The 25,004-nt window shown below is 36.5% G+C and overlaps 1 protein-coding gene across 1 annotated transcript in view; it reads left to right on the top strand.

The window, feature by feature from the left end:
• Positions 1 to 25,004, top strand: part of FAF1 (Fas associated factor 1) — a 396,465-nt gene that overhangs the window by 138,647 nt on the left and 232,814 nt on the right. The window contains exon 7 of the mRNA XM_090269431.1: positions 24,345 to 24,450. Within this exon, the coding sequence (XP_090125557.1) occupies positions 24,345 to 24,450 (106 nt within the window). The remainder of the gene's footprint in view (positions 1 to 24,344; positions 24,451 to 25,004) is intronic.

Raw genomic sequence — 25,004 nt, 5'->3', positions numbered from 1 at the left:
CCCTCTTTTCTCCCCACAGGTAGGGAGGAGGGGGATGTGGATAGCATCTGATCACAAAGTTGGTTTTTCTGTTAATCAACTCCCATCCTGAGGGGTTTTCTGAAAGTCACCTTATTAACAAACTCAGATGTGGATGAAAGAGGCTTGTTATAAATAACAAAAAACTCCTTGCTCCTTTCATCTGTATGACTTTTATCACTTAGAAAATTCCAAGGGTTTTAGGGGCTCTGTGTGGGGAAGAAGACCAAATAGAAATTACAGAACTGAAAAATTTAAATTTAATGTAATTGTATTTGGTAGTTAATAGTGTGTTTTAGGTTAAGGATTTAAAGATTTCTTGGATTGCTCCTTATCCTCTATGTTTAGGTCATATATTAGTGGGAAGTTGAATTTGCATACTATCACAAACAGCCAAACAGTATTTGTAGTACTGTTGTTTAGAGTAATGTCTGTATACAAACCAGATGAGATTAAGTTAAATAAAGAGTTATAGATACAGTTCTTTATCTCATCAGGTAGAACATTATTTTGTAGGTTAGTTAACAGAGTGTAATCACTGTCATCCAATATGTAATCCACATAATTATAAGCAGATAGGAGCTATTATTGGTTATAATGTATTACTTTCCAGTTAGCATGATTAAATGTATTTATCAAAAAGTCTTCCTGGACTAATGGAAGTGTTCCTCATTGCTGTGTGGCTGACCTTGGTTTGATTGCCAATTGCTCAATCTCTAAGCAAGCAGGAATCTATAGTATTTCTGAAATGCAGTGTTTGTTGGAAAATGAGTCTTCATGTAGCACTAAAGTAGTCTTTTCTAGTTGGCTTTATAGATTTTTACCAAGTTATAATGATGCTGTTTTCCTGTGTTGGAACAATAACGTAGAAAAAAATTCAAAGTGGAACAAAAGACATAAAGCACAGTTAATTAGCTGGGTGGTAGGAGGATGGGGCATGTAGAATTTCTTGCTAATGAAAAGTTATATTAACGAATATTTTATTGAAGTATAAAAAGTCAAGGTGTATTTATTTTAGTGTGTTAATATGTCTTCCTATAAGACTAGATTATTTTTCTCTTTTGTGTGTAATTTCATGGGAGATAATTTAAAATAATTATGCAGAACTTTAAAGGCTAATGGTAATAATTACTTTTAAGTTGTGAGTTTCATTTTGTGTTTCATCAAATAAAAGTAATTTTTTGACATCTTAACTATAGAGTGGAGTCCAGAAACAATTTTCTATTGAGTTATATATGTAACTGATCATATTAGCAGATATATGGTAGACAGATAAAATTGCTGTGTACTAAACTTTACAATAACTTAATTTATTTTTGCAGAATTTTGTTATAATTGGTGAATTCATAGAAATCATATTTATAACTTATAACCTAATTTATAATCTAATAAGGAGAAAAAATAGAAGGCAGTTCTGATTTTTTAGTGTTATATTTGAGAATTGGCAAATGCATAGAAGAACTCTGAAAGTTGTAGAGGAAAATAGGAAAGTTTTATGTACATATTGTCCCATTCCACTTTAATGTCAGGTTTGGGATTTTTTAAAAAATGGTATATTTTATTTAGCTGTTTGGTTTAATGTTTAATTGATTTTAGTGTTTTATTTCTCTGAGGTGAGTCAATAGATGTTGGTACATGGAGGAGAGTTGGATAATAAACTGCCTGTTAATTGCAATGGAGGACTATGACAAGGTTCTGCTGCTGTTTTTCATTATTCCAATTCCAGTGCAATGACAAACATTAGGTTCTTTCTTTATAAAATATCAGTTTTCTCTAAACAGACTAGACAGCATTGGTGTCACTCTTAAAATTTATTATAACCAAATCAGGAAAGTAATATGATTATAACCTATTTCTCCAGACAAAGACATCAAAATATAATGAGAATAATTTTGGATTACAGCCTTGCTTGACTAGGGTCTTGTGTTTTTTTATTTATAAAATGGGAAGCATTGTTTTTAGTTGTCAGGGTGGTTGTAAAAATTATTCAGGAGGGATACATTATATACAAAAGCACAAATTACAAGGAACGATATTTAAAATGATTCATTTTTGCTAATAAATACCAATAGCAATCCTTTTCATTCAACTCTTTTTTTTTTTTTTTCCTAATCCTCACCCAAGGATATGTTTTGTTTATTTATTTTTTTAAGACAGAGAGAGGAAGGAGGTGAGGGGGAGAGAAAAAGGTCAATTGGTTGCCTCTTGCAGTCTCCCTGACCCAGAATCAATCTTGTAACCTTTTAGTACACAGGATGATGCTCCAACCAACTGAGCCACACCAGCCAGGGCTTCATTCAACCCTTACTTGATTTTTATACCAATGCTGCAAGGATGCAAGTCCATTTTGATACCTGTATTTTAGAGATGAGGAAATTTGAAGTTTTCAGAATAGATTGTTCAAGGTCTGCAATAAATACTTCTGACTTGGAAGTCTCCATCTGACTCTCCATCTACTAAAGTTTTCAAATTCTTGACAGAAATATTAATATACAAAGCTTTATTCTAAAGGTGCCTAGTTTTTTGTAGGCCGATCTTTAAAATGAGATTTTTTAAGCTTGTAATTTGTCATTATATACTCTTTGAAAGGCATTTATATTTTAATTTTCCTTAAGAATAGTCATGAAATTTCAGTATGTTAATTCACTTTTACTTACAATACGTTATTAAACATTTAGTAAAATGTAGATATAAAATAAGATGCTCTTAAACTGTTTACTGACAAACCATTTTATTCTCAAGGTTTGGGGAGAACTACAGACAAGTATAGAGAACTTTATCTTAAGCCATATACTATAAAAAAGTTTTAAACTTGATTTTACTGCCACTAGGGGGTGCCTGATAATTTAGTCTTATTTTGAATTTCTTTCTGGAAAAACAGAAGCTAAGAGCTGCAAGGTTATGAGATAAGCACCCTATAACTGAATTATATTTAGAATTATTTTAAAGTAAATTATGTTTTACAGAAAACAATTTCAAGATTTCTGAGAATTTAAGAGCAAATTTCTAAATCATAACCTTTTTAACAGTTGAAAAGCATTTAGAATCTTTTTTAGCTCTGGCTAGTGTGGCTCAGAGGATTTGGTGCCGGCCTGCGAATCAAAAGGTCGCCAGTTTTCTTCCCAGTCATGGCACCTGCCTGGGTTGCAGGAAGGGTCCCCAGTTGGGGGCGTACGAGAGACAACCAATAAATGCTTCTTTCTCTCTCTCCCTTTCTTTCGCCCTCCCTTCTTCTCTCTCTAAAAAATAAAATTTAAAAAAAAACTTTTTTTTAATTTTTAATAAATCAAGTTTCACTAATTGAAAGGTGAAGCAGTACCTCTATGGCAAAACTTCAAATTATATTATAAATCATAGTAAAATTAAAAATGGAAAAAACTTTATTATGTGTGTTTCATATTATTATAGGAAAGATTCAGTCCATCAAAACTTTATTGATTATATACTAGATAAAAACAAGCTCTATCCTCAAGGGAGTTATAAACTATTCATTAGAGGCATTAGGCTTTTTCTTTTTCTTTAAAAAAAATATTTTTATGTATTTTTAGAGAATGGGAAGGGAGGGAGAAAGAAAGGGAGAGAAACATCGGTGTGAGAGAGAAATATCGATTCTTGATCCTCTCGAATGCATCCCAACCAGGGACTAACCCATGACACCCAGACATATGCCCTGACTGGAAATCGAACCAGCGACCTTTCACTTTGCAGGACAACGCCCAACCAAGCCACACTGGTCAGGGCTAGGCTTTTTCTTAATTCATCTCTTTACAGAAATTTTCCTTAGGTACCACCCATTCTTAGTGTTCTGTCTGCCACTCACGTTGGCCCTCGTTTCTTCATCAGCTCTAAAGGTTCATGTTCCTGACAGTTCTGTTTTTAGCAGTCGCTGTTTCTGTACCTTCTCCCTAACATCTAGTTTCAACCCTTCAGTTTCCAAATATGTAAAGATGACTCACAAATTTCTGTTTATAAACCCATACATATGTCCTAGTTGCCAATGGAACCTTTCACTGGTATGTGTCCTATATGTAATTTAAAATCATATATATTATAACTGGGACAGTCCTGAGAAATATGTACTACTCCCTGTATGTTTTTTCTCAAATGTCCAATGATGCCAAATACTGCTGTGTATTCCAGGTAGGACGGTGATTATTTAAAAGGCCATTGAGTTTGGCATGTAAGTAATTAATGACTTTGTTGAGATCATTTTTCGCACCAAGAATGGCTGAGAATAAGATTGTAGTAAATTTTAAGGGATAAGTGAGAAACGAGCAGTTGGAGTTACTTTCATTTTCAGAAAACTTGACTGCGAAGGGAAGGAGTTGAGGGAGGAATAGGATCAAGAATTATTAGAAGTATGAGGAGAAAGAGACAGTAAGTAGGAAAAACTGTAAAAAGTAAAACCAAAAAAGGGCTGATGGTCGAAAAAATGTATGGAAATGTCTAAGCTCGAACTGTTACAACAAAATACCATAAACTAGATGACTTAAAAAAACAGACATTTATTTCTCACAGTTCTTGAGGCTGGAAAGTCCAAGATCAAGGTTCCAGCAAGGTTTGGCTTCTAGTGGGAGCTCCCTTGCTGGCTCACTTTCCTCATGTATACTCACGTAGCAGAGAGAGAGCTCCGGCCTCTCTTCTTATTATAAAGACACCAGTGCTATTGTATTAGGACCCCACCTTCATGTCCTCATTTCACCTCAATTTCCTCCTAAAAATTGTCTCCAAATACAGCCATATTGGGAGTTAGGACTTCAATTTAAGACTTGTAGGCAGTATGCAGTTCAGTTCATAGCAAGGAGGCAGGATAGAGTCCCGGATTAAGTGTTGAAATGAAGTTAGCTAGCAGATTTAGATAGAGTAGGAAAAGGTAGAATAGAAGATTGGAGCAAATGGAGAACATTTCTGGGCTCTGGATTTTGAGTTGCTATAGTAATAATTGATGACAAAGTGCAAATTATAGATAATACTGAAATAGAAGGTAATAGTTATAAGAATAAGGATGTTAGGAAGTGTGAAATTACAAATATATAGTGACAGTGATACAATTATACCATTTATGAAGACAGGCTTTTTGCCAAGCCCTTTATATATATTGTATTACTAAATCCTCATGATAAGTCATAAAGAGATATTATCACCCACATTTTGCAGATGGGGAAACTTACAGGTAGTAATGAGCTGATGAAAAAGAAGGAGGTTATTGGGAGTTTGTTTAGGGTCTTGTTTGAGGATAGCTACAGATGCTTTAGTTTGTATAGTAGGTTCTTGAATAATGTCTTTTTGTTCACTGTTGTTTTGTTATAAAGTTGTTGAGATGCTGTAGGAACCTAACTCATGTTTATATCATTTGGTATAGGGTACAATTGATTTTGTTCTATGTTGTTGAAATTTCCAGAACCTATCAACAAAGTTAACTGGGGACTTACTATATTAGAAAAATTAGAAAAACATAAACCTAGGTATAAATGTTATGACCTTTAAGTATTGTACTATAGCCTGTAAAGGACTTACATAATCTTTTCCCTGAGTTTTTCTCTTATTTCATCTGTTATCACTCTCGCTCTGGCTCACAGCTTGCCAGCCACACTGGCCTTCTTGCTCTACTTTAAACATTCTAAGCATATTTCCACTTCAGGGAATTTGCACTTTGCGATTTCCTTGCCTGGAATGATCTTCCACCAGTTATCAACTTGGCTCATTCCTTCACTTTTTCAGGCCTCTACTCAAACGTCACATCCTGAGACAGGCTTTTCTTGTTCCCCCTCTGTCTAATCAGTCCCTCTGTCATATCCTCTCTCTTTCTCTTCCTTTATCACTATAATACATTATTTAATAATATATTCATATTAATCATCAGAGAAGGAAAACTCTGATTCCAAAAAACCTCCGCTGCCTTGCGGCATACCTCTTCAGGGGATAGGCTAAGGGAGTAAACCCCGACAGAAAATCCGGAGCCGGAGTCCCTAAGGCGGTTTGACGTTGTAGTCAACACCAGCAACTCCTGCGGCACACCTGAAGCCAAGCTGTATTGACTCCGTCTTTCCCTTGGACCCTTCAGCTGCGAAGAGAGGGGGGGTCTGCTGCATGGGCAACAGCAGACCCTCCATATCACCCTGCCCAGGCTCTGTAGCTTCATCGCAATATGTCGATTCAACACGGGAGGAGACAGTTACCGTGTCACTCCCGAGTCGGACTGCACAGCCATTCTCGGCGGTGCAGATAGACTCTTAAGAAGCTACACCATCGTCTCTCGAGATGGACGGCTGCCGACGACGATTCATATTAATATTTGTTGTCTGTCTTCTTCATTACATTGTGAAGCTACAAGAAATCAAGGACTGTTTTTCATCTACTGTTGCATCCCCAGCAGTTAAAGGAGTACTCAAAACATGTTAGATATTTAGAAATATTTGTGGAATGAGTACTGTTAAATGACACATTCTTTAGGATATTTACTTCTTATGACAGACCAAAGCTAAGGAGTAAATTTCTAATGGTGGAATATCAAGAACCATGCAGAACAGGGATCAGGTATTTGGGGACTAGAAAATTCTACAAGTGTTTCATAAATGTAGTAAGCTAGACAATCTTCACTCCTTGGCATGAGATTAGCCTTTATTTTTGTTCAGTGTGCCTTATCATTTTTCCCATCATAGTATGAAGTAATGGAACGACATGTGGCTTTATGGTCACACACTGTTCTGTTCTATATCTGTGTTACACTGGTTTTGTGGTCTCAGGATTCCCTAGTATTATTTCATGTATGTCTTTCCTCTTTCAAACTAGATCCTGAGCTGTGCAGAGCGAGAGTATTCTTAGTGAGCATATCCCTCAGTTCATGAAAGGGTCATCTATGAAAGAGGCCCTTAATCAAGAAACATTTGTTGTAATAAATATGAGTATTTGAGGAATGTGACTTCTGGTTATGTATTGTGGTCTCTTCATTGGTTGTCTTGCTAATTTTCAAACTTATCATAAAATGTTTTTCAGGTAAGTTCAGAGTCCATTTATCATGTTATTCGCACAGGATGCCAATGATTCACTCATCAGATGCAGATTGAGTACCACCTTACAGTGTGTTTAAGTCTTTGTTCTAGAGCTAGGGATACAACGAGGAACAAGATGATAAGGTGCTTGCTTTCATGGAGTATGCAATATATGTGTAGAGGTGGGTGTAGGGTCGGGGGACAAGCAACAAACTATAAACAAGAAAAAAACATCAGATAATAAGTGCTTTGCAGAAAACTAAAATAGAGTGACATGATAAGAAGTAAGTGGGCAACTAAGTTGTAAGGTCTGGAAAGGCCTTTCTGAAGATGTACTGAGACATGATGATTGAGGAGCCATCCAAATGAAGAGTATTCTAGGCAAGGGAAATAGCTAGGGCCAAAGCCCTCAGGCCATGTATAAATATACTAGTTGGAGAAGGTTTAACATTTTAGAATTTGTTATTACTCATGGTCAGCTTATTAGAAAAGGACTGAATGGATGACTTGGTAACAAAATACAGTCTTTTCCACTTTGCTTTAGTTGCATTCTACTAAGTGATGAAAATGCCCTACTCCATTTTAATTATGCAGATTTTCTTAATTTTTATGGAAGGTGGTGCCTTGTGTATATAGTTGTTCCTTTTACAAGTAGTGAGCCTTGCTGTTGAACTTTGACCTTCTTACACTGGGAAGATTAAAATATTAATGACTTCTATGAGTGTTGTTGAGCTCTGGTCCTGCCGTCAAGCATATGGTCCTCTGTGTAGCCTCTGAGTTGTGAAGATGCATTTAACTATGGCTTTGAATGAGTTGCTTTTTTGATAAAATAAGTAAATTCAGGGTGCTGATTGGTACTCCAGTGATAATTGAGTAAACCACTGGTGTTAAAATATATGGCCCTTTTTTTTAATCGTTGAAAAACCATTCGTGGAAAGCAGGTGACAATAGCCTTGAATTAAGGGCAGGGCATTATATTTTCCAATGGGTGCTGTGGAAGGAATTGAGTAGTAAGCCAAGATATGTGTGTTCTAGCCCCACCTCTGCCACAGGATCATTGTATGACTTAGGACAGGTCACTCTTCTGCTCTGGACCTCAGATGCTACTAGAAAATAAAGAGACTTTTCTATATTCGTAGGCATCCATGATACCACTAATTCTTTTTTTCCTCTATGGTTCTTATCAGTGGATTATACATACAAAAATTAGTATCCAAATTGGAAAACAAATCAGCTTTAATAGCCAGACTTGAATCCTAAGTGGGGTCCTTTACTTCTCACTCCAGATCTAAATCTTAGGACCTATATGCTCAGGTGGCCTTAGAAAGAATTATAACTGGGTCTTCAGAGCCGGATGGACTGATGCTGTAGTCCTGCTTCGCTAGCCTAGTAACAGTAGGAAAGACAGCTTAGAGAGCTCATGGCATAGAAAATGAAAGAGGAAGCTGCTGGTCTCATTCTTCTGGGAAACCTAACCTTGTATAATATGACCTTGTGGATAATTGTAATAGTCTCTTCTCCTGGGAGAATCAAGTCTAGAATGGGGAAAACATGCTGCAGGTGTTTTCCTTAAAACTCTTCCTTTGTGGAGAGAAGCAGCATGGGCAGAAACTTGAAAAGCAAACAAAATGTTCTCCTCATGATCCTTGAGGTCCCTTCTAACTCCCTACTTTTGATATGCACCCACTGCAGCTATTAAGCATAATAAAGACAAGTACTCCTACTTTATCTCTTGTTCCTTGTAACCGTCCAGCAGCTGTGGTAGTAATCATCCACCTATGCACCTAGCTTTGGTTCTAGCTAAGTGGTGATACTCATACAAACATGTACCTTTCTTTTTCTTGTTCCCATCTCCCACCCTGTACTGAGCACATTCTAAACACTCATCTGCTCCTGGTATCCGAATGAAGGAAGATAACTGAGAAATCTCAAAGAACTGTTGTGAGATTCTGAGAATTACATTCTGAGGATGCTTTCAAATAGCTTTCATCCTACTTCTGTTTCCCCGACCACTCACAATCTCTGCACAAATGTCAATCCTTTTAATTCTTTCCACTCTTGTCTATTTCCTACTATTTCAGTGTTTGGTGTACTCTCTTAATGCAAGAGGAGTCACATCCCCAAGACCAATGAGTTAGAATGAGAGGAAAGCTGTAGGATATCATCTTTGGAAGGAGTTAAAGCCGTCATCTACTCTAGTCTCATTTTCTGACTGGGGGAACTAAGGTACAGAAAGGGCAAGTTAAATGGTCTATTAGGCCTTAGCTTCTTCACCCAGAATAATCATCTTGATCATTTCTGCCTCAAAGGGCTTTTGGAGAGGGGCAGTATAGTTAAATAAGACAGCACATGTGAGCATTGGACTTGGCATAGTGCAGGTGCTTGGTAGTTTCTCTTTCCCAGATCACAGAGCTCGTTAATAAATGAGTCAGGACTTGGCTCTCAGATGGTTCTTAACTCCAAATAACTTACCATAATGCCTTTGAGCATTACTTAAAATGTAAGACTCAGTATGGTCTTCAACATAATGTCTCATTCAACTGAATTCATATGTAAACTAGGAGTGGTGCCCATTGGCTTATAGATGCTCAATAAGTCCTTTAAATGTATGGATGAAGTGATGTAGATCTGTTAGGAAGAGATGAACAACTTCTGGTGGGTGACTTCTTTGGCTATGTATTTTTATTTTCAAACTAGAAAAAAGCAATAGGTTTCAACCTCCAGATAATTTGCTGAAGTCTCATTTGAAATGCTTGTTCTATGAGTGTGTTTTCTTCATGATGGCTTTTTATTGATTAATATTTGTGAGATTTTAGCACTGTGGCAGAGACTTTACATAGCCTATAAAAAGTTTTCTGCAAAGTTTATATATGCAAATAGATGTTCTAAATTCATCAATTGATTTTTTTCAAACTGCTTTACAAAGCAACTAATATCTTCTTTGTTTTCACAAAGGCTATTCATCTGTGAAAATGTTTTACTGCTGTTGTAATCAGTATATTTGATAACAAAGATATATCATTCTTAAAGTAACTCAAATTTATATTGTATTGATTTGTATGTTATAAATTTCTCAAGAATAAATTGATAAAATCAATGTCTCAAGTGCATTATTGCATACTGTTAACTTAAATGTAATTCTAGTGAGTGTTAGTAGATTTTATAAAAGTGAAAGTTAGGAAGTATTGGGTTGGTAAACATTTCAGTAAGTGGCTACTGAAAAGTGGCTTATTTTAAGAAAAGGACATTTCCCTAAAGTTATGTATTCCAGAGAAAGAAGAAACTTGTCCTCAATTAAAACTTTGATAGAGATCATAACATGCCTAATTGGATTGATACACCAAACCCATTTATATAGTTTACTGCCTATAGATAGATCAGTGACTACTGAGATTAGTTTGTTAACATCACACTTTGAAAAGGAACTGCAGGTATTCGCTATGATGGACTTAATGGACACTCAGAAACTTGGTCAGTAATTCATGAAACAAAAATCTATGTATCTGTAAATGTAATTTTGGGGATTTCTTCATAATCGATTTAGATGGATAGAATTATGATTTGATGGTTTTGCTGTAAACTACTTGATGAATCACAATATATCACTATCACCACTAATTACCACATTTTCATTAATCTTACATACTTTGGATAATATATTTTGCTGAATTCAATATATCACTATATTGATAAACAGTAATTATAGACATAAGGACACCTGAACTTTGAAATAATCATGAAAAATGTTATTAAGAATTATGTGAAGCCAAATGTTTGTTTATCTAGACATATTTAATTGCCAGCAAAGAAGCAATTAAAAGTTGCTGCAGAGTAAGAGGCCAACCTTTGTTAAATGTGGTTTTAAGATTGTTACAGAACTTGTGGCGATGATAACATGGTGTCTTGGAGGATGTTAACAACTGTAGCAGAGTGTTAATTAAGAATGATATAATCTGCAGCTCAGAATTATTAGCATCATATGTTAGTTTAGCTGGACAGGAGCAAGACCTACTTTCAGTTATGATGAGGCCTCAAATTGTATTTAGAGTGGAAAGATTAACATTTTCTTTTTATGCTCTTCTGGAGACTATTTAAAAATCCTGAATGAAATACAGTCAAATGTAAACACCAAATCCCTAGCTCATTTACATATGTGCCAGATTTTCAAACTGATTGCTATTTGAACCTAATCTGTCATTGCTGGCTGCATTAGCTACAACAAACATTACATTTACATATTGATTTCTTATTTTGTTTTAGTGTAAATAATCCATAATTATAGTAAATTTGGTCTTTTGTTGACAAGCGCTCATGTGTCTCTAAGTTTAGAATGGAAATTTAAATTGCAGTGTGTCATGCTTTTTAATTTAAAATCTTGATGTATCTGAAAGGATAAGATCATTGCATATCATAAAATATCCCTAATGGAACAAAAGAGAATATTTTGTAAGGCCTTTTGGAATGATATGAATTGTAAAGTATTAGTGAAAAATTCAACAGCACATTCCAAGTTTATTTACATTTTATAATAAAAAGTCACAATAATTTGAAAGAAATTACAATTTGATTCAAAATCAGATCATATTTAAAAAAACAATGCTATTGGAAATTAGCTTTCTAAGCCTATTATTTTACATCATTATTTTTGTTTAAAATATCCAGTTCAAGCGAACAAATAGAATATGCATATAGCAGGAATGGAACAGGAAATTTTCTGTTTCTGTGTGGGTGTTTTCTGGGATTTTTGGTGTTTTATTTTTTTATTTTTTAAGTATATTTTATTGATTATTCTATTACAGTTGTCCCAATTATTTTCCTCTTTGTCCCCCTCTGTCTGATAACTCCCTTCCCTCCAGCAGTATCCCCCTGCCCTTAGTTCATGTCCATGGGTCTTACATGTAAGTTCTTTGGCTTCTTCATTTACTTTACTATTCCTAACATCTCGCTGTCTATTTTGTACCTAGCAATTGTGCTTCTTCATCCCTGCACCTTTCCTCCCATGCGCCCCCTTCCCCTACCCACTGATAACCCACCCATATGATCTACATATCTATGATTCCATTCCTGTTCTAGTTGTTTGCTTAGTTTGTTTGTTTTTTTTTTTAGATTCATTTGTTAATAGTTGTGAGTTTGCTGTCATTTTACTGTTAATAGTTTTGAACTTCTTTTTCTTAAATGTGTCCTTTTAACATTTCATGTAATAAGGGCTTGGTGATGATAAATTCCTTTAACTTTACCTTGTCTGGGAAGTACTTTATCTACTCTTCCATTCTAAATAACAGCTTTGCTGGATAGAGTAATCTTGGTTGTAGGTCCTTGCTTCTCATCACTTTGAATATTTCTTGCCAGCCCCTTCTTGCCTACAAAGTTTCTTTTGAGAAACCAGCTGACAGTCTTATGGAAACTCTTTTGTAGGTAACTCTGCTTTTCTCTTGCTGCTTTTAAGATTCTCTCTTTATCTTTAACCTTTGGCATTTTATTTATTGTGTGTCTTGGTGTGGTCCTCTTTGGGTCTAGCTTGTTTGGGACTCTCTGTGCTTCCTGGACTTGTATATCTATTTCCTTCACCAAATTTGGGAAGTTTTCCTTCATTATTTTTTCAGATAAGTTTTCAATTTCTTGCTCTTCCTCTTCTCCTTCTGGCATACCTATGATTCAGACTTTGGTATGTTAAAGTTGTCCCAGAGGTTCCTAAGCCTGTCCTCATTTTTTTCAATTCTTGTTTCCTCATTCTGTACTGGTGAACTGTTATTTCTTCCTTATGTTCCAAATAATTGACTTGAACCCTGGCTTCCTTCCCTTCACCATTGGTTTTGCATGGATTTTTCTTCATTTCGCTTAGTATATAGCCTTCACTTCTTTCCTTATGTGTTTGCCATATTCAGTCATTTCTGTGAGCATCATTATCACCAGGGTTTTGAACTCTGCGTCTGTTAAGTTGGCTATCTCCTCTATGCTTAGTTCTCCCTCTGGAGCCTTGATCTGCTTCCTCTTTTGGGCCATACTTCTCCGTCTCAATTGACAGCCTCCTGTGTTTGACCCTGTGTATGAGGTAGAGCTGTCGCACCTGTTACATTGTAAGGAAAGCCTTAGGTATTTGTCAGTGTGGGGCTTCCCGTTTTACCACCTTGTGGTGCTCTATGTGGGGGAGGGATCTGAGAGGGAACAGTGCCGCTTCCTCTGCACTTGCCCCTCTTCCAGTCACTTCACCCACTTTCCATATGCAACTAGTACCCCTCTATCTGTTGTCCTGGTGATGGTTTCCAGAATGGCTGGGTTTGTGTACGTTCTAGGACCCTGGGGGCCCTCTAAACAGACTCTGCTGAGAGACTGGCAGTTTCTCCCTCTGCCCCAACCCCTACTTGTTTGCACAGTCAGAAGCAATGAGACTTTATTTTCCTGGCGCTGGAACAATGAGCTGCATGGTCTGGCCTGGGGCTGGGATCTCTCCCCAGGTGTCCCTCCTGGATTTTATAATGTGTGACTGCTCTTTCCACTGGCTGGCCACAGCTACTGCCTTGCCACCACTTCATTGCATCCTCTCCACCCAATCCCCTGGCTCCGCCCCTCCTACCCATGTGGATGAGTATTACTTCTTTATATCTTTATATGTTGGACTTATATGCAGTTTGATTTTCTGGTAGTTCTGGTTGTTTTTGTTTTGAGGTAGATGTAATCCTTATGGTTGTGGAAGGAGGTGAAGTGTGTCTACCTATGCCTCCATCTTGGCCAGAAGTCTGTACTGCTGTTAATACTTGAATGATCTTAACTGCATATACAGCATTGATTTGAGAAGTTAAATTTCACTGACAATACCCATATTGTATCTGTGGACATATGGTCTTATTAAGCAGTAATAGCAACAAATGCATGATTTTCATTTACATTGATTAACAGCATATTGTATTTTTGAAGTTAAAACATGGGGCCTATTTAATTGCAGAAATGATAGATATTAGATTGTTTTTTGTTATGGTTTATAATCTTTTATGGAGATGTAATTTACATAAGATAAATGCACAATTCTCAACCATCAACCATTTATATGAATTTCAACAAAAGCATATTGTTCTCTCCCATGGATTTAATGAGTGGGATTTTAATTTGCATGTGTATATACAGATATTTATAGACAGACAACCATTTAGAAGGCTGTACTGAACTGATGGCAGCTGTTTACTTGAGTGTTGTGAATACAAAAGCCGTAAAAACCCATAGGTTATTCAATTTAGTCTGCTATAACAAAATTCCATCAACTCAGTGGCTTAAACAACAGACATTTAGTTCTCACAATTCTGGAGACTGGGAATTACAAGATCAAGGTACCTGAAGACTTGCTCTGTTGTGAGAGAGCCCACTTTCTGATTTGCAGATGGCTGTCTACTCACTGTGTTCTCACTTGGCAGAGAGAGAAAGAAAAAACTGTAGTCCCCTTCTCTTATAAGGACACTAATCCCATCATGGGGGACCCACACTCATGACTTCATCTATCTAAGTTTAATCACATCTCAAAAGGTCTTAACTGTGAATACCATCACATTGGAGATTAGGCTTTAAGCATGATTTTGAAGTGGGACACAGATACTCAGTCCCTAACAGCTCTGAAACCCAAGATTGAATTTGTTGTTTTCCTAGTCTAGTAGTTTAGTCTTGATAGATTTGTACTTTATAACAGTGAGTACTTCCGCTAGAACTGTTACTGGTTTACTAGGAAGGCTATGGTTTAGCCTGGTCAAATCTTCTACCCACTGAAGACTTTAAGAGGATTCTTAATTCAAGGAATTGCTGAAGAGGAAATCCTTAAATTACTGTTATTCTTGATGCAAGACACCCTGCCTACTACTGTTCTATCCTATGAAAAGGGCTTGCTTCTGTTTGGCAATGGGGAAGCCGTTCCTCTTATTAATCAGGAATAATGACAAGTATATAGCTACATGATGATCAAATGATTGTTTAACTATGGTAATGCAGCTTTAAGTTAACCTTGGAAGATGACTGCATCCTACATAATAAAATAGCCATGTGCTCTGGCCACTAAAGTCCTCTCTCAGTGTGAAATAAACTTAATCAAGACAGTAAACACTTAATATTTATTTTCATAATGTTACTGCTTTTATCAATACTGGACATATGGAGGCTAAAAATGTATAGTTTTTGCATGTATAAAAATGTTTCATTTATTAATTGTGGCTTTTGTGTTAAAATTTGCTATATATTATTTTCCTCTTATTAAAAAAACTGGAAGGGAAAAGAAAAATTAAGTCAGTAAATTAAAATGAATTTGATGCATATTAGAATTCAGATATTTTACAGATGACTTCTCTGTTCCTGGTAAATGTTTGCAGTTAAATTGGAATGGGGACTCCCTAGGCAGAGGTGGACATTGTGCTAATGAGAGAGCCCTGGAAACCCAAGATGTGTAGAGAAAAAAGGAAGCAGAGAAGGGATACTTTACTAAAACTATTTCTAGAATTGTATTGATGGCTTAGATATTAATGCTTAGTTATAGTACTGAAAATTTTAAGGGAGTGGATATCTTTCTAATCTCTGTCTCTTTTTATACTTCTCTCTTTTACATCCTACCTGTCCTCCCCTCCCCCCACTTTTAAAATTAAGAAATTGGCTAGGAGACTTTGGAAAATGTATGACAGTTTGCCTACTAATTGTTTAAAAATGTTCACATTCATTGTATTATGTTGTATTATATGTTGTTGCTTTTTTGTTGTTGTAAATAGCTAAAAGCTAAAAACTTGGGGACAATATATATGGTTCTCATTACATTTTAAGCATTAATTTCAGTCTGACTTGAGGGTAGAGCAATAATGAGTTTGAATAGCGAGGTTTGAAAGGTAAGTTTGAATGTTTTTATAGAAACAAAACCTTCTTCTTGTTAGTAAATGTGAATATTCTAACTGAAAGGAAAACCATAATGGAAAATGAAAAATTAAAAACCAGTTGGAATAGTTATTCTGTTAAAACATTTTTTGCACTGGGTTAAAATTCAGATTGCTCTTAAAATGCTTCTACATTTGAACTTCCAGTCAAGCTGGAGATGTAGGTAGGCACCCTTTGCCTCCTCATGCAAGCCTAGAAAGAGCTACGACTAGATCTCAAAAACAAATAACAACCAGACCAAGGATTTAAAGAAACCACATTCATCCAGACAATAGGAGGGACAGAGTCATAGAGATGGGGTGGAGTGGAAATGTGAATGTGGCTCACTGGTGGCGCAACATGGTCCCACATTCATGTGTGATAAATAAAAATCGGGAGGGATACACTGAGAGCGAGCAAGTCCAGCCCCAGCCAGACCTCACAGCACAGGGTTACAGCACTGGAAAGATAAACCCCCATCACCTCTGGCTGTAAAAACCAGTGAGGGTTGGGGAAGTGGAAGAAACTGCCGGATTTTCGCCACTTAAAGGGCCCACATGGTCTTAGAACATATGCAAACCCCAGGACAGCAACTGGAAGGGTACCAATCACATACCGGAAGTGGATGAAGTGACTGGAAACGAGGTGAGTGTTGGGCAACTCGTTAGAAGCCAGAAAGCAGCACTGTCCCCTTTCTGATCCCTTCACCACAGAGTCACAAAGTAGTGAAGCAGGTAGCTATACCCTGGCACTTACCTAAGGCTGTGCCCCACACAATTTACAGATGCCTTTGCTACATGGGCCACACTACTAAGACAGGGAGTAAAAGCAGCTCTGCCTTTTACACAGAAACAAACACAGGGAAGCTTCCAAATTGAGGAGACAAAGAAATATGACCCAAATGAAAGAAGAGCTAAACAAAACAGAGATAGCCAACCTATCTGATGCAGAGTTCAAAACACTGATGACAAGGATACTCAGAGGATTTATAGAATAAGGCAGAAAGATCAAGGAAGAAATGAAGGTTATATTAAGTGAAATAAAGAAAAATATACAAGGAACCAACAGTGAAGAAAAGGAAGCCAGGATTCAAATCAGTGATTTGAAACAAACGAAAGAAATAAACATTCAACCAGAACAGAAAGAAGAAACAAGAATGCAAAAAAATGAGTATAGGCTTAGGAACCTCTGGGACAACATTAAACGGGCCAACATTCGAATCATAGAGGTGCTAGAAGGACAAGAGGAAGAGCAAGAAATCGAAAACTTAGATGAAAAAAAATAAAAGAAAACTTACCTAATTTGGTGAAAGAAATAGACATACAAGTCCAGGAAGCACAGAGTGTCCCAAACAAGTTGGACCCAAAGAGGACCACACTAAGACACATCATAATTAAAGTGCCAAAGGTTAAAGATAAAGAGAGAATCTTAAAAGCAGCAAGAGAAAAGCAGAGTTACCTACAAAGGAGTTTTCTTAAGACTGTCAGCTGATTTCTCAAAAGTTTTGTAGGCAAGAAGGAGCTGGCAAGAAATATTCAAAGTGATGAGAAGCAAGGACCTACAACCAAGATTACTCTGTCTAGCAAAGCTGTCATTTAGAGTGGAAGGGTAGATAAAGTGCTTCTCAGACAAGGTAAAGTTAAAGGAATAATCATCACCAAGCCTTTATTATATGAAACGTTAAAAGGACTTATTTAAGAAAAAGAAGATCAAAGCTATGAACATTAAAATGACAACAAACTCACAACTACAACACTGAGTCTAAAAAAGAAGGACAATAACTAAGCAGACAACCAGAACAGGAACAGAATCATAGATATGGGGATCATTTGGATGTTATCAGCTGGGAGGGTGAAGTGGGAGAAATGGGGAAATGGTGCAGGGATTAAGAAGCATAATTGGTAGCAACAAAGTAGACAAGGGGATGTTGAGAATAGTACAGGAATTTTGGAAGAAGCCAGAGAACTTACATGCATGACCCATGGACATGAACTAAGGAGAGAATTGCTGGAGGGAAGATGGGGGGGGCAAAGGTGGAAAAATTGGGACAACTGTAACAACATAATAAGATAGAAAGAGGTTCTACATTTGCTTGCATTTTTCCTTCTCTAATTAAAAAGAAAGCGTGTCATTAAAAAGTAGTTTCATATTATTTCTCATCTACTTACTTTGGTTGGCAGTCATCTTCAGAGCTACTTTAAGGATCAAAATTTGAAGTGGCATGAATGACTTTGCAATTTGAAGGTAAAAGAGAGTGTGCTTGGTGAGTTAACCACGACTAATTATTCTAACCAACTATTAGAAGACACTTTTAAGGAAAAAATTGCCCCTAATGCAGCAACTAAAGACTCTACTCATTCTGCTAAGCAACAGCTAGGATCATCTGCCCAGATAATATTTTAGCAATAAAATATTTGCAAAATATGCGGATTACCACAATAAATTTCTTACAGCCTTCCCCCTCCTTCCCACCCCTCAACCCCCTGGAAGAAAAAAAAAAAATAACACCTCAGAAAACAAAACTTACTCAGTTCACATACCAAATTTTGTGGATTTCTTTATATTTTTATAGAATCTTAGGAAAAGTGGTATTAGAGTTCCTAGCAAATTACCATATATGGATTGTAAATTTGCTTGTCTGCCATCTCTCAATAAACTCAATGAAAGCAAAGGTATATTACTGAGTTCCCTTCTCTCATACCTGGAGGACAGATGATGAGTCAGACCTGGGTCAGTGCTAGTTATCTTGTGTAAAATGAAAATGATAACTTCTTAAGTTGACAGGAAACTCTTTGTCTGTTATATAGTAGTAGTTATTAAAGGCTAGTCATTGTTATTAATGGTTAAGTGAATGAATCAGGCTGAAGCCTGAGGCTGCAGATAATACCCTTAGCTTATTCCTCCAAACCACCCATTCTCACAGGGAGCATGAATGTGATATATCAACCCCAAACAGGACCTGCATAGAAAAGAACGCTGTGAGTCTGGATAACATTAGGCATAATATATAGTATGTTCAGTGCATCAAAAAAGATTTTACCCTTTATGAACTCCTGCAGAGGATGAAACGAAAATAAAAAATAACTGCTACAAAAACACCACGGATCCATTTGATAATGTTTCACTGCCATTATAGATTTTAAGTATGAAAGTCCCTCAAAAGTGTTCTATTATTTGTAAGTTATAACAGGTCACCTTAAAACTTGTATGCAGTAAAAATTTCCACTTGGTTTTCTAATTCATGGTTCAATGAAGTAAGGACTGTTATCCTTTTTCTGAAGAGGAGACTAAGAATTTATAGAGTAATTAAATGCATGAAATAGGGCCTTGTTTGAGGGCAGACCGAACACACACACACACACACACACACACACACACACACACACACACACACACACACACACACACACACACACACACACACCCCCCCTGGAATTTATTTGTTAAAAAATTGTATACTTACTCTTATATGTTTACAGTTCAGTCACCTTCCCAGTACTCTCCATTTGATGCACTACACCTATCAAGACTTTTTCCACTGCTCAAAATAGTTTCTAAACTCGTTTTTTGGTCACCTCTTCCACATTGGGGAAACATTTCCCTTTGAGGACTTTATTCATGGTGGGGTGGGAGTCAATCTGGGCAAGATCGGGTGAACAGAGAGAGTGGGGCATGGAGGCCATGCTATTTTTGGTCAAAAAGTGCTGAACACTCAGTGTTATGCGTGCAAGTGCACTCATAAGTCACCCATCATGAGATGGGCAAACACGTTGAAATAGTCTTCAAAAGAAATTCACCGAAGCTGAACGTAGCTTCTCACAACAACACCAGCTGGTGCACTGGCACAGAGGGGTTCCTAGAACATGCACTGAGTGGGGGAAGCCTGTACTATGAGGGGCCTGCCCTCCAGAAGGTAATCTCTGGGCATTTTTGTCCCCTGCCTTTGTATGTGGTAGACAATAAAAACCACTGGAAAAAAAAGTGTGTTTGACATTTCAAGGTCATACAGCTAGCAAGTTGTAGAGCAGGGATTCAAATGTAGCTCTATGACTCCTGAGCAGTTTAAAGCCATAAATATTTTTTCTTGCCAGCTTGTCTTCCCAGGGCTATTGAGGGATTGTAGAACTAGACTAATTTGGTGTTTATCTGAAGTAGTTTGACAACACTGGTCATTGCACAAGTCTGCCAGTCAAGATCAAGAAACATACCTAAGGAATTGCATAAAGGCAAGCACTAAAAGTATTAAACTCATAGGCAGATTCACATGTGAAGGTAAAGGCGGATCCATATAATAATCAAGACTTCTGGAATCCTGAGTTCCTTAGCCTAGCATTTGAAGCCCCCATATGTAAGTCTGTGATGTGTTCCAAGTTTTCTCTTTTACAAACCCTTTTCCACATTCCCTTAAACTTCTTCCTCTTTGCTTTCTATACCCTTCTCTATACAATAGTCCCTCTCTATATCGTGGATTACTTATTGCGGCCTCACTGTATCGTGGGATTTCAAAAAAACATTATATTTAATTATTACGGGTTTTTCACTATATCGCGGGATTTTGTGGTACTGTATACGTATGTTGTTAAAGTTACGTAAGTTTAAGAGTGTGTAATAAATGTAAGGTTCTGACTTCGCGGGGAGGGGGTGTCTACAACGTAATACCCGCAATAGGTGAGGTAATACTGTATTCTCCTGTTTCTGTACTTAAACTAGTCTGTCTAAAATCACCCTCCATATCTTCTTCATAGTACTTCAAAATATTACTCTTTCCCACATCTGTACAATCCTGATGTCTGTTTTAATCTCTGTGAAGTCTTTCTTCAAGTCAATGATTATGTCTTTTGTTCCTATATTATTACAAAAAATAGGAATCAAATAATTATGGAGAGAATAAATGTGAGCTAGCAGGAGTCGTTCATGTTTTTATTCCCAAAGCAGCCTAGCCATTTGGGAGATAGGATGCTGATGTGTAAAGAACATAGAGTCAAATGTAGTTTAGAAGCTGGATTTCATCTTTTTATAGCTGCATAACCTCGAGCAATTCCTTAACCTTTGTGAACCACAATTTTGTGAATAAAATGGCACAAGCAGGCTGGGAAAATGAAAATTAGCAGGTTTTTATATGCAGTTCAGAATATGCAGAATTATTCCATATGTGTATGGGATTGAACTGAATCACCTTTTAGTATGAGAGTTGCCAAGGGGAAATACTGATAAGTAATAAGATAATTACTCTCAAAAGGCTTGTAGTCTTGAATTTGGTACTTCCACACATGAAACAAAGCAAACTACAAAACACACCATGATTAAGTATTGAATAAAGTTTGTGATATAGGAATTCAGAGAAGAGGAGATCTATAATATATATAAATGGTAGGCTATGAGGTGGTCTGAAAGCCTTGCAGTATTTGGGATGGGGGTGGGCGACAGGAAGCAGGATGAGGATAACATGAATAGTGATTGAATTAAGTATGGTATGATGTTTTTGACATGAGGGAAGTTAGCCAAGCTCTAGAACAAAAAGCCAAATTTTAGAGAATAGTTGTGAAATAGATCTACTTGTGAAAGGCCTTGAAACTCCAAGTATGTTTTCATTACTTGCCGCTTCCCACCATAATTCATTTAACATGCGTATATTGAACATTGGCCAGCCAGCTGTTTCAGCCTCACTACGCTCCTCATGCTCCCTTCATGTGGTCACACTGAGCTTTTCACAATTTCCTGAACATGATCATTTCTCTGGCCTTACTGCACTTAATGTATCAACACCATTTGTCATAATTGCTCCTAATTGAAACAGTTACTTCTTTTGGCTCCCTTGTACTAACCTTTCTTGGTTTTTCTCTTATCTCACTGACCATTTACCAATCTTTTACACTGGCTTCTCCTCCTCTGCTTGATTTCAGATTATTGGCATGCCCTAGGGCTCCGTCATGGCCTCTCTTCTTTTCTCTAAGTAACCTATTTTCCCAGGTGATTTCTTTTAGACACAAAATCTAAATACTATCTATATGCCGTCAGCTCTCCTGCTCCGAGCTCTTACTTGACTTTCAACTCCTATGCAGCTGTGCACGATATCTCCTTTTGGATGTCTAATAGGCATGTTAAAACTTAGTATTTCCAAAACTTCTCACTCAATTTCCCCCTCCAGCCTGTTCCTACCCCAGTTTTCTTCGTTAAATGTAATTCCATCCTTCCATTTGCTCAGGCCAGGAACCTTGGAGTTGCAAGGCCTTTCACAGGTAGATCTGTTTCACACTCCATCAGTAAGTTTTCTGGCTTCTACCTCTAAAATACAAGTGAACCTGACAACTCTTCACTGTCTCTGCCTCTCACCCTTTCTCACCCTAGTCCAGCCCCATCACCTCTTGCCAGGACTGGCCTCCTGTCTGCTCTGCATGCCTTCACTCTTTCCTCACTGTAGCCAGAGCAGCTAGAACAATAATTATATAAATGTAATTGTAAGTCACATCTTGACCATTTCCTTGTGTAAAAACCTCCAAGGTTTTCCTCTGCAATTATTATAAATGCCAAGTCTTTACTAGGGTCTACAAGGACCTACATAATAAGACTCCTGTTATTTCTTTATCATACCAGCCTCAGGTTTCTCAGAGATGCTTTCCCTATTTTGTTGAAAATAATTTTCTTCACCCTGCCCCCCATCGTTACTTTTTATATTATAACCCTGTTTTATTTTCTTCCCAGCGCTTCGTATTCTATAAAATTACTTCTTCATTTACTTAATCATTGTTCGTATCCTTTACTAGAATATAGGTTTCATAAAAACAGGCACCATGTTTTTCTTGTTCACCTCCGTATCCCTAGCAACTAGAACAATGTCATAAACATTGATAGTTGCTCAGTAAATATGTTAACAGAATGAATGAATAAATGTCCTTCCATTTATTTCTTTGTCTAAAAAGTGCCACCCGTCTCTTCCCCAAGCAAACAAAAATTTTATCCATTCCAAGTGATCAGCTCAAAAGTTCTACTTATCCTTCATATTTTAACTTACATTTTTCTTTCTTCTCTGAAGCTTTCCCCTAAATTCTCCCCTCTCACTGGGACAGTGTTTAGCACTTCCTTCTTAGGTTTCATTTTCCCAATTTCTCAGTTGTATCTATTACATTATATTATGGCTGTTTATGTATTTATCTATCTTTATAAGATTGGGAAGCTTTTTATGAATAAGAATGATGTTTTATTTGCGTTGGTTATTTTAGCACTTGGAATAATGCAAAGCATTGATTTAATATTGATAATTGAATAGATCAAAATCAAAATCTTAATTCCTGTGGTAGTTTTCCAGAAGGCAAGATTGCTCTTTGAGATACAAAAAGACTCTTGCCTTCTTGTATTCATTATTCATTCAATATTTATCTGCATTATGCGAGGCATTATGCTTAGGTGCTAAGGAGACAGCGACAAAGGCCCTTGCCTAAAGAAACTATTTTCATGAAGTATCATTTCCCTTGATTTTGATTAATACTATTTCATGGTATATGTTGGTGTTTCCTAGGTAATTTTAGTCTGTAATCAACTTGTGAATTCTATAGGAGACAGTAGAACAAACAGATTAACTGCCTAATTCTAATTTTAGATTGCATGTATATTTATCATATAGTTACATATTGGCAAAGGAGGAGTGATGAGGCCAGAATATTAAAGCAAACCTAAAATATTTTCCTGATTCCATAAGCATGGCATAATTACACTTGAGGCTGGCAATACTGATTATTCACAATTTATGGTGATATATTTTTACCTTTAATATTGACAGTGCTTCTTAGTATTGTTATAAACAAATAGAACCATGACTTATGCTTCTTAATATATGTAACTAATTTCATTAACTCTTTATGGTTCTGACACATTTCTTATATTTTAAAACTTTGGCATAGAGTTTAATTTTGCTCTATTTTTCCAGTTTCTGATTCTATATATTTCTTACTCCTATGTGAAAGCACAATTACTTAAAAGGAATTTTTATATAGCAATTAAAGTTTATAGATTTTAATATTTTCTCAATTTTGACTTAAAACATACTTTTATTCTTAATAACATTCTTGAATATAAATAATAGTTTCATATTTCTCTTCTTCCAGAACATTGAGTATATATTTTAGTAACATATTTAGGATTTGATATAATAGACAAAGTTAGTTCTTTTGGAGGGAATACATACACAGACACTAGCATATGACTTGTAGAAAATTTTTATGTATGCAAAATATTTGGAATTGAAGTTTAAAACACCTTGGTAGAGAAGGAGTTAACAGGTTAGCTCCTCTTGGTTGTTCTCAGCATGCTCTTTTGCCTTTAGGAGCTGAAAAGATGATAACATTGGGCCCGGACATGCCTATGTGGAGGTTATGGTACTCCTGGGGTTTTTGCAGCTAGCTGTAAAGCAAGCTAGAACTTGTTCATCTGAAGTGTTCCTTGTTTTTCTTTCAACCCTTTCAGTGCCCTGCAGGAGTCATTAAATCAAAACTTCATGCTGATCATCACCCACCGAGAAGTCCAGCGGGAGTACAACCTGAACTTCTCAGGAAGCAGTACCATTCAAGAGGTGAGTTAATGTCTCACAGCTAAGGAATCAAGGTAGCTCATTATAGCTAATGTTGACCCTGTTAAAGAGGGCTTTATCTGTTCTGGTTGAAAACTCTTTATGTTTCATTATTGGATTCTTAATTTTAATTAACTGGAGCATCATGATTACTGTAGATATATTAAATGACTTGACCTAGAAAGACAGATGTAAATGGGAGCTCTTGATAATTCTTAAAACAGTCACCTAATATGTTTCAAGGTTTTATAGTAATTATTCAAAATATTAATTTGGAAATTGTTGCCATCATGCATTTTTCAAACATGTTTATATTTTATTGAAAGGCTGCTATAAAGTGTATTTTTTAAAATGTATACCCTGTCTGACTTTTCTTAAGTAGCTCAATCCCAGTCTTGGGTAGTATTTGAGAGATGTGGACAGAAACCTTGAGTCATTTAATTCAGAATAGCTGAAAAGAGTCTATTTATAGTCAGTAGTTTTTTCTTCAGTGTGGCCAACCAGGGCCACTGTTTCAAAAAAGAACCTCCCCTAAGAGAGAAGAGGTATCTTCTTAC

Source organism: Furipterus horrens, unplaced genomic scaffold (genome assembly GCF_987537825.1).
Source record: "Furipterus horrens unplaced genomic scaffold, mFurHor1.1.pri manual_scaffold_3, whole genome shotgun sequence".
In the NCBI taxonomy this organism is placed as follows: Eukaryota; Metazoa; Chordata; class Mammalia; order Chiroptera; family Furipteridae; genus Furipterus; species Furipterus horrens.
This window is presented reverse-complemented; position numbering and strand designations above follow the sequence as displayed.